This window comes from Filicampus tigris, chromosome 15 (genome assembly GCF_054856515.1).
Source record: "Filicampus tigris isolate MCC_2025a chromosome 15, RoL_Ftig_1.0, whole genome shotgun sequence".
Taxonomy (NCBI): Eukaryota; Metazoa; Chordata; class Actinopteri; order Syngnathiformes; family Syngnathidae; genus Filicampus; species Filicampus tigris.
The window spans coordinates 16,200,650-16,211,538 of record NC_141231.1 but is presented as its reverse complement, the minus strand read 5'-3'; the positions used below and the strand labels follow the sequence as shown (position 1 = coordinate 16,211,538).

General features: G+C 43.3%; 1 protein-coding gene across 1 annotated transcript; it reads right to left on the bottom strand.

Moving 5' to 3' along the window:
- Positions 1–148: 148 nt before the first annotated feature.
- On the bottom strand, positions 149–10,589 carry LOC147135755 (sorting nexin-18-like). Its single transcript, XM_086054140.1, has 4 exons — positions 8,869–10,589; positions 7,576–7,869; positions 6,772–7,154; positions 149–1,965 (listed from the first exon to the last, which is right to left on the bottom strand). Exons 1-4 carry the CDS (start codon positions 9,603–9,605, stop codon positions 1,739–1,741), a joined length of 1,641 nt encoding a protein of 546 aa, XP_085910266.1. The 5' UTR covers positions 9,606–10,589; the 3' UTR covers positions 149–1,738.
- Between the last annotated feature and the right edge of the window lie 300 nt (positions 10,590–10,889).

The following is a 10,889-nucleotide window of genomic DNA, read 5'->3' as shown; positions in this document are numbered from 1 at the left end:
TTAAACAACATTCATGTGTATTTTTGACCTGGTTCTACAGGCCTGTTTGCTTATATGATTATTTCAAATTAGTCAGACAAATAATTCCACCTCAAAAGCCAGACACTATAAACATCTAGAGTAGAACAAATATGAGTACAAGCAGTAGCCTGATGAAAGAATGGTTTATTGTTAAGTGCAGGAAAATCAAAAGGAAGCACAGAGGATGAAGAGGCAAGGCTAAATAATAAAGAGTAACCTGACCTGTACACTTTGAATGCTGGTGTCACATATCAGCCACTGGACACACAATGTCAGATTTTTACTTAGGAGCATTTAGAACACAGTTATAACTTATAACAGGAAACAAAAAGTATAGGTATAGCTCATATTAAAATAATATTTTAGACAGGCCGGCGCAGAGAAATATAATGAGAGAGAGACAACGCCTGAAGTATCAAGCTGTGCGTTACGTCTAGAGACAAAGACACAATTAAACTATGTCCTATATCCATTTATTTATGGAAATACTGTCCTGTTGTAATACATTGAACACATATGCACCACGTGAACAATTACAATCGCCCTTTAACAAAACATCAGCGGGTTCGTTCCCAGACATGTGAAAACAAACCTGAAATGAAAATACAGTATCCAACAGAAAGAACGTAAGAGGCATCAACAATTCTATCAGTTATTTAGAAGAAGATACGGAATGTATAACCGGGAGGTTGCAGTCGAAAGTTTCAGGTGGCAGACGTGGTTTCAAACATTCTTTGTTAACACTGATGCGACTCTTGTTTCAGTCAATGAAAGTACATTGACATCATTGGCCAATGAACAGCACACGTTTCCAAAATGTGTTATTTTTTCATTCGGGAAAAAAAAAAAAAAAAAAAAAAGTGTTTTTCATTGAACAGCGATGATATGCAAAGGTAATTCAGAGATTTTAAATGATGGCAAATCACTGTCGATGATTTCCATCCGTCCATTTTCGATAGTGTTTATCCAGTTCAGGGTCAGCCTGGATTAGTCGCCAGACAAGACAAGCTTCCACTTTCACATTCGCACATTTACTGAGGGGGAAATTGAACCCACGCTTCCTGTGCAGAAGTCAAGATAAGGAATCACCACTAGTGTAGTGACTGTTAAGTGATTTCCACCATAAATCTTTATGGTTCAAGAAGGTTGGTATACAAGCATCTTATCTTGAGGCAGCGGGAGCCGTTCCATAACGACTGAAATGTCAAAAATGAAAAAACAAAAATCATGGATGACACTTTTGTATTTAACCATCTTACTGGTTCGTGGAAACAGAAGATATCTGCCTGGATGATCCATGTGCCATTTTTCTCCACAAAGTTTCATGGAAATTGGCAGCGTAATCCCATACCGTCACCTTTGCACTCCATATAATGAAAACGATCCAGTCTTTAAATGCTTAAAACATCCAGTTGAAATGATAATGCAGATAGCAGGTGTAGCCACTATGGTAAAAACATCGCAAATCCCGCTGAGTTTTCAAATGCGTGTGGATCATCCCCCCAAAAAAATCCTCGTCACATTCTTGCTCCCAACACGTCCATGCCTTCCTTATTTATATATTTTTTTCATTATGGTCCAGGACTCGTGATTTCAAGTCCTTACATGTATCTCACGAGATGTGCTGAATCTTATCAGTCATTCATCTGCTCTTCAGTCTATTAGAAATGTTTCCTTTTTTTAAATTCCCTCCCACCGCCAAAATTCTTTTCCCATCCTACTGCTCGCTGTCATACCTCTGCAGCGCGTCCTGCAGCTTGGATGTGATTTTCTGGAAGAAGCCAATCTGCTCTCGGAGGTGGTGCTGCATCTGCGCTCGGAAGTCTCGTACGCGCGTGCGGTGAAAGTGCTGGATCTCGGCCAGCGTGGCGCACGAGATGATGTTGCAGCGGTCGTGGAGCTCGCCCTCCTGCGCCGGGCAGTCCTTCACTTTGGTCAGAGCACCTTGGGCAAGATGGAGGAGGAGGATGTTACTTTTTATCCTTGGCGACAAAGGCGAAAAACTTTGATTTGGACAGGAAATGAATTGACGTCAATGTGAGGTTTCATGTGGACTGAATCGATGAGGAAATGAAAAATGTGTGCTTGGCTGTAGAAGAAAAGAGAGACGTAAATAGACGTTTTAATGAGAAACTCCTACAAACTGGCATTTCAAACAACAGTGGAAACATATGAAGTGAACAGAAACCTTCATTTACAAATGAGCTGTTTCTGTTCAAGGTGCTAGCTTCACAACAGTTAGCTAAAAAAAAAAATAAAGGTTCCAGTGAAATCTGCCCAGAAAGGTTTAGCTGAGCTGTTTCTGTTCAAGGAGCTAGCTTCACAACAGTTAGCTAAAAAAAATAAGTTTAGCAACAGAAAGAAGCTGTCCACTCTTATTGCTAGCTGTGTCCAGTGTGACAGCTAGCTTAGCACCAGCTAGTGAAGCAATGTGATTGTATAGGAGAAAGAAATGAGCTGAATCTTCTCTAGCATCCATCTTACAAATCAAGTCTAGTGAATTTGATTCTGCCCAGAGGCCTAGCAACACAAAGACATGAACTACAGGAGCACTGTTATAACTAGAGCAGACCTGTTCCCAGTCGATAGCTAGCAAGAGCTAGTGGAAACTTTGTTCTTGTTGATTCCATTTCTGCAGCTATCACAACACCACCTAGCCATGAGGCAGTTCTATAATATTGTAGAAAGAAACAAGCAGCTTCTAGCCACAGCTGTTTTTACAACCACGGCGAAAAAGAAGAGAGAAAGAGTTGCACCCCAGACGCCTTTGCTTACCCTATGCTGAGTAATGCCTTAAAATGTCTAGTGAGTCAACTTTTAAGGGGGGGAAGTTCAACATTTTTGGCAGACGTGAATGATGGAAAACAGAAGAGGAACTGTGGAGTTAGTGCTAACTAGAAGAAATCACAAGCTAGCTCATAGCTCACTGTTTGGCACGCTGACCTTTGTGACCCGGTATTGTAAGTGAAAGAGTGGACCATCTTTTTCCTCACACATAAATGATACAGTATCTACGCACGTAAATGAAATAAAGTTGGACTTTGCACCCCTGGCTGCCATAGCGATTAGCAGCCGGTAAGCTGAACTGTGTTCTTTGTACCGTCGGCTGGTGGGAAACGTCTATCTCTTCTCTTCAAATTAGGGAACCAGGAGGAAGAAGGAAAGAGGGAGAAGAAAAAGAGTGGGAGGAGGAGGAGGGGAAAACTAATCCAGAGACTGCTCTATTTTGCATTCCTGCAGTCCCAGGGTAACGTTGGACAAGAGGCCCAGGAATCTGGCCTCATTCAAATCAGATGTTGGCCTTTGGACCTGTGGGTTGATGCTACAAAGCTACATTTAGGTCAACAAGGTTTTCTATACGGTAGGGGTTGTGATGTATTCCCAAGATTGCTCAGCAGTAAATACAGGGGGATACAGATCCTAGCATGACCGATTTCATTCTTCTCTTTCTGTCTTTTTTTTTGTAACTATGACAAAACACATCTGTCGTTCGTTGGAGGTGGTAAAAAGTGCAGACTACATTGTGCAGATGAGCTCATCAGTGCTACACCGCAGATGTTTCTCAAAAACACACGCAGAAGTGGATGATTTTGGTCAATTGGCATATGCCTGGGGCTACACGTTTTGAGGATTCAATTATTTTAAGGTATGCCACTGAAAGAAACAAATTGTATTAGAGGAAAATTCAGAGAAAGAACATTTGAGATGGGTTACAAATTTGGCTGCTGGATTGTTATCAACACAACTCTAAAATCACTTAACTGAACTTATATTTAGCATTTTGAGAGAGTTCCTAATATCACCCTTCAATTTAGATCACATTGAAAGGCAACTGTAATGGAAATTGTATTATCTACTGTATTAGTATATTCCTTATCATGTTCAGCACATGTTGATTTTTTGTTTTGTTTTAATACTAGTGTTGGTTCACAAGGTTACATAGAGACTTGAAAATGCCCCGCGTTCCAGCCATGAGACCGACAAGGCCACATAGCCAAGTGAGCGGATGTTTTTCTTTCACATAGGTTCAAGAATGATTGTTTTGACTCTCATAAAGTTCACGTTTCACATGGCCTTAAGATACCACGCATAACCTAAAACGTCTCACACATAGCCTTGACATCACATACGTAGACATGTTTGCATAAATTGTGGTCTGGGAAGCAGACGGCATCTTACACTGGGGAGAAGTTGCTGTGTGGTGATAACTGTTTTTTTATTTATTTTTTTTTTTGCTTTTTGCTGTGCTCCTAAAAGACAATGAAAGATGAGCTATTTTCTCAAAAAATTATTTCCCTACAGATATTGCACAACAGTGACTACATGTTAGCATTACTAAAGTGATGTCACACATTTTAAGAACATGAAATTAAGTTAGCTAAATGTTTTAAAGTTTTAAAGTTTGATGTTCAAATAAGGCAATTCCTTCAGTACATTTAAAAATGAAGTGAGTCTTTTTCTCGCTGTTTTGTGACATTAAAATATTACCGGAATATAGCGGCTGCGTTTGTATCTACTAAAATTGCAAAGGAATATTTACATACCATGTAAGATGTCAGCGTGTATCACTAACTTAAGCTAATGTACAGTAGTAATACTTTCATAATTACAGTAAATATTTGTATGAAAAACACTTGAATTTAAAACAACCAAATCAATCCACCAAAACTTTCGAGTGCTACGATAAGTATTCTTATACCACGGCCGTTTATAACCTTGAAATGTGGTATGGCGGTTGTCAGGGCCGTAAAAACCAAGAAACCAATTTTATTTCAATTTGGACAGCATTTGCTCAACATTATGACGTCACATGCCTTCAAATGCAGCTACCGAATTGGGAATCGTGAAAGTTCTGATCCACCGCGGATGGCTAACGTGCTTCTTCGCCTTTGAACTACTTTTGTTTGTGGTGGAATCGCCACAAACCACAAGACAGGAGTGGAACGTTATCAACCACAACTTACAACACTTTTAATTGACAACCACGCTCTCAAAGTTAGAAACAGTTGTACTGGGATGTTTGCTGCTCCCTTGCTCTAGTCTGCATTAGCTGCCGATTGCTGTCCGGCCTTGGCAAACGTCTGCGCTCTTCTGAGTAATCTTCCGTCTGAATTGTCCGGTTGGATGAATGTACACTAGTTTCTCTACTTGGCAGCATAGACAGCAGCAATAACAGAGAGCACATTCCTGGACTTAAATGAGGTCAACGTCTGTGTTGTAATCGGTTGTTGAACATTTTCGAGGAAAGTATAAGTAAATGTGTTATCTGCCACACCGGGAAGAAAGACTTGTCAGTCACAGAGACGATTGGCATTCAGGCTGCAATTGTATCTGGCGCACAGAGCTCAGCGCGCTATAGAAAGAGTGCCTCCAGGTTTGGCAAACGTCAGGACTTTGCATGCCAGCAGCGGCTCCCTCCTCCCATACTGCAGGGAACCAACAGGCTAACTCCTGTTTGTTGTGTTTGTAGTGTGTTTTCAAGTGACTCACTTCAGGCGCTCGCAGTACCCGGGGTATAAAAAAAAAAAAAAAAAAAAAAAAAAAAAAAAATTCTCAGTGTGGGTATCAGTTTTCTGCTCACACTGACTTTGCAATTCCGTAAGTGAAAACAGATGACGCGCCTGGTTAGGGGTTGCGGGGTTTGTGTGAGTGTTGCCTATAAATTGTTTCATAGACGAATAATAAAGGCTAAGAGCCAGATGGCGCTCAGCTCATTACCGTACAGTATTCAATTCTCCTCATTTGTATTGTCCTTGTTTTACAGAATTTGGGGTTGAACAAGAATTTGGCCGGACTGCTGGGCCCCTAACAATTTTAGTTCCAGGTAAAGTAGCATGCTAAGTTTTGTGGGTCGCCCAAAAAGTTCAGTGTGTAGTTCAAATGAACACCAAGATAATAATATCAACGGAAATAACATCTCTTTGTATTATTTTTCCACCATTTCCATCAAACGCTAGTGTCAGTTCAATTGAGTACGTTGTATTGTGGTAGGGTCAGAAAAGGTCAGATGCTACCATCTCACTTTTTAGAACCTGTTCTTTGCCGTACCGGGGTAGTAGTAGTAGCTTTGTAGTTTGTATATGTGGAGTGGAGCTCGACGCACTTCTATGCTTTGATTAGTTGACAGACAATACTGCGTTAAAGACGTTAAGTCAACGCAATTTTTCCATTTTTTTTTTCAATAATATGTTCGATGCAAGCCCACTTTCCGATAAATATTGTGTTTGTGGAATAAGTGTTAATGCACTTGTTTTTAGCCATCTCTGGGGGCGGCCATTTTGTCTTCTGTCGACTGAAAATGACATCACAACTGCTCACAACGACCAATCACGGCTCAGATTCAGAAAACAGCTCAGCCGTGATTGGTCGTTGTGAGCAGTTGTGATGTCATTTTCAGTCGACAGAAGACAAAATGGCCGCCCCCAGAGATCGGCTAAAAACGAGTGCATTTTGCTGCTTAACTTCTATTCCACAAACGCAAAATGAATCAGAATGCCGCGTTTCAATTAGTGGGCCTGCTGGGAACAAAGTCTTGAAAAAAAATATGTTTGGGTTGACTTCCGCTTTAAAGAACGGACGAAAACAAAAAGTGCCACTTAACAAATGAGTCACAAAGAGCGAGAAAAGTCTTTTGAAGCTGTCTGCGCAGCCTGGAGCGGAGGACGGAGAGGTGAACCAAACTAAACCAGACCATCTGGCGGAACGTGGTGTGTCGCTCGGACCGCACATGAAAACCATGCATTTTCTGACCTTTCTGCACGTGGATGATGTCAGGAAAGTTGGCCAGGTGTCCTCTGTAGAGATCCAGCAGATCAGAAATGGGATCCAGATCCTGGCGTGGCTGATCTGCAAAATAGTCCCCTATGGCCTCATAGGCGTCACCAGTATAAGAGATGGCTTTATTCAGACCTCCCGAGTAGGCCTGCTGGTCCAGCTCGAACGCCTGCGACAGAAGTTTGAAGGACTGTCCCACTTTGTGGTACTCCTTCTTGAATCCCGACATCTGCTTGCGCGCAAAGTCATTGATGGTGGTGTTTACGACCACAATGTTCTCATCCATCCTCTTCGTGAAGGACTTGAAGCCTTCGATCTTGCTCTCCACTTCCTGAAGGTCGAGCGGGACGGTGGGTGTGCTTGATGGAAGGGGAGACATATTTTATTTTTATTTTTTTTTTAGGAATCACGCTACATTCTTGCTAGCATCTTTGAGCAGAAGCCTTGCGGCTTTATTTGGAAAAATACTCCAAACATGACATCATCTTGACTCGGCAAACATGCTCGTCCGTCTGGCATCGGCCTCGCCCCGTTACAAAAAGCCTCGATTCAGCACGTTGACTCAATGAGAACAGATACAATTGCCTTGCTGCGGGGCAATAATTATCCACCGAAAGTGGAATTAAAGTCAGTAACATGACGTAATCCAACGCTGCAAAACGTACTTTCGGACACACTATCTGCGATAATTGGCTGTGAATTGGACCAAAATAACTTAGAACTAAAGCAGCTAAAGTAGCACAAGAGTACTACGCCAAACTAGCGGCAAGCTCTTCATACCTGATTGTGAGGAAGAAATTAGCCCCGACCAGCTCATCCCTCTCGGCCTTCCTCTTGCCCTGTTTCCAGGCCTTCTCGTCTGCCCCGCACGTGAGGAAATGCTGGAAGACGTCGCAGCGGGCCAGCACAGGGTGGCTGGTCATGTGGTTCATCCACCAGATAAGGCCTTTCCTTCGCTTGGAGATGAAGTCCTCCTCAAAGCGGCCAGTGGCCTGCTTCTCGGGCAGATGTGGCACCGAGATGACCGGGAAACGCTCCACCAGCCGAGCGTACAGCCAATCGAAGTGTTTGTACCTGCAAGACACGAGGAAATCGGCGGTGTGAGTAATCATAATGGCATACGGACTGGGCCAGTGATCATCTCATTTTCAAGGCAGAAAACATTTAAAGAAGAAGTCAGAATTTTCTTTACAAGAATATGTTCTATGCCGCCCTACTAAGTCGAAAACATGGCGTTCTGATTAATATGATGTTAGTGGAATATGAGTTAAGCAGTCCATCCGTTTTTGGGCATCCCAAGGGCGGCCATTTGGTTAAAATGACATCACAATTGCTCATGGCTCAGCTAACGACCAATCACGGTTCACCTTTTAGAAAACAAGTGAGCCGTGAATGGTTGTTACGTAAGCCCTGAGCAACTGTAATGTCATTTTCAGTCAACAGAAAGTGACAAAATGGCCGCCCCATGAGATAGCCAAAAAACGGGTTGATTTTGATGCTTAACTCTTATTCCACAAATGCAATATTAATCTGAATTCCTTGTTTCAACTAGTGTTGAAAATGTTTGGGTTGACTTCTCCCTTTAAGGTAAATAGCTACAGGAGTTTGGCAATGGCAATTGTTATCATAAGAATAATAAAACCTGTCAACAAGGGTAACCTGCAAACTATCAAATGGATGGACAAGTTTTGACTGGTCTGATATAGAAGAAAGCAAGAAAACCCGCGAAATAGCGATGTAAACCCACAATAGATGACGTTATGGTCACAAACGAAAACCCGGCGACTGAAGCCGCAATAACCAAACCGCGAGGTAGCGAGGGAACACTGTCTGGGAAATTACTTATGTTGGGTGAAAAAAAACTAAAGACAAAGAAACAATGGGAAAAGTGCACTGGGGAATTTGAGAGGAAACACGCTATTCCTGAAGCCAAAAGGCCATACTTTGCTCTGCTTTTTTTTTTGGCCTTTTGCTGGGAACAACGGTGAGAACAGGCCACAACAAGCCACATAAACAACACCAGTTACATGGTGAGAGGAAGTGGAGAGACAACGAAAAAGAAGAGTTTCTTACCTGCGGTTGACTTGAACATTGGTGTGAGTGGGGGTCAGCCCATAGGACATGTAGCTCTTCATGCCTTTGAACTTAGTCTGCTTGGTTGGGTCATCGATGGTGCAAGTGAAGGGGTACGGGTCGTCCTGCCATTCGGGTCCATGCTTGCCCATCACCACACAGATCCTGTCCCCGTCTTTGACAAAAGCAGCCGCCTCCCCGAGAAGGAAGGCCTCTCCCCCGGACTTGACGAAAGTGGAGAACCTGTTTAGGTTCCTCCCCACCGTGGCTGAGCTCTTGGCTTGAGGTTGCAAGGAGCTGCTACGCCTTGCCGGCAGGGAGGTGGTCACCGGGTACAAGGAAGCGGGTGAGGTGCCCAGACTCCTTGGGGTCTCGGTGGCCGGGGAACTGTCATCCCAGTCGTCGTCCCAGTCGTCGTCGCTACCCTGGCTGGTGTGGAAGCTGCCCCCGCCGCTGCCAACACTCCCCGCCTCGGGTCCTCGCTGGGAATAGGAGGCGTGGGTGGGGGTCACCACTTTGGGAGAGGAGAACCCGTTGTTGTTGGAGGTGATGTGGTCCCTGATGATCTCCACGTAGGAGGCTGGGATGAGACCGACGTCCCCTCTGCTGTTCTTCCCCTCCAACCAGCCTTCCAGCTCCTCCTCGCTGAACAGGCTCACCAGCTCGTTCTCGCTAATGGAGATCTCCCCTGGGTTCTCCGAGTGGAAGTCGTACAACACCCTGGCCTTCAGCGCCATTCTTACCCCAAGATTACTTCGCTCTCTTTCAACTGCTCAACAACCCCCAAGTATTCCCAACATAAAGCTCTTTGGGGGAACTCGATTGAGTTCGCGACGCATACAGAAACGTTTCTGTAATCCGTGCGTGGAACGGGGGGCCGGGGGTGAGGGTAGAGCAGGAAACCTTATCAGATATCCGACAGCCAGCTCCTCGCCTCTTGAGTAGCTCGTACTTCAAAGATCACTCGCTTTCCACGCGCAACTTCATCCACACGGCGAACGAAAAAAACAAATAGGTGTCCGATTGACTTTTTTTTTTTTTTTTAAAAAGGTTGACAGATCTCCAGTGGCTGTGAAGCTGCTTTATTTCACCGGACGACCCCCAGAAAAGGACTGAAGTGCTTCTCTTTTTCTCCCTCCTCTCTCTGGGATGCTTGTAAGACACCAAGTCCCAACACGTAGAAGAACTGAGGGGGGCGGAGCATGCTGCAAGTTTGGTCAGGCCACACAACTCACCACTTTTATGTCGAGGCAGGCAAGGCAGATTTATTTATTTAGGTATTTATTTATTTGTCTATCGCATTTCATACACAAGTAAACGCACTGTGCTTATAGTTACAAAATAACATTTAAAGGCGAAATAATGTAATACATTTTTATTAAAAGAGTGTGAATCGATCTACTGTCAGTCAAACATATTCAAAGAATAGATCCATAATTAATATTGAGTAAAGCAGTGTTTCCCTTTCCCAACCAGGTGTACGCGTACCCCCAGGATTACGTTACGTAAGCATTGTCGGGGGAACGTGGAAATATTTAATAATTTATATTATTTCCAAGATCATGTTGCACAACCGTGCCGAAATTACAACAACAGAGTGACAGCTTGTCTCATTAAAGCTCAGATGACTGATGAAAAGAAAGTGTTTTAAAGTTTAAATGCCAGTTTAAAGGGGACCTATTTGAAGGAGCTCCATTTTTTGTGATGTTACAAGAGTTAAAGAAGAGGACAACTGGGATGCATATGTTTCCCTCTCTCACATGTGTCAATGGGGTGTCAAAATTGATTTATTGATTTAAACTGTGTTTCTCTGAAAGGTTGTTAGAGCCCTGTAGTTGTACGGTTACTAACTGTAACGTCAACCCCCCCCCCCCCCCCGCGCCTATTTACACGTCTTAACAAAAAGTGTATGTGTTTTTCACTTGTGACGCGTGTAAAACCTCAGCAATGTAGTTCATTCAATCAAGAATTGTTTTTGTTTTGATGGAAATACACCGCGGAAATGGTTATGAAGGCAACGT

Bases quoted from the DNA above. Each gene is read 5' to 3' on its own strand.
- LOC147135755 (XM_086054140.1), bottom strand. From the start codon at position 9,605: ATGGCGCTGAAGGCCAGGGTGTTGTACGACTTCCACTCGGAGAACCCA. The intron at 7,870-8,868 runs GTAAGAAACTCT...CGTGTCTTGCAG, and splicing joins AATGTTCAAGTCAACCGCAG to GTACAAACACTTCGATTGGC. The intron at 7,155-7,575 runs GTATGAAGAGCT...CCTTCCATCAAG, and splicing joins AATTTCTTCCTCACAATCAG to CACACCCACCGTCCCGCTCG.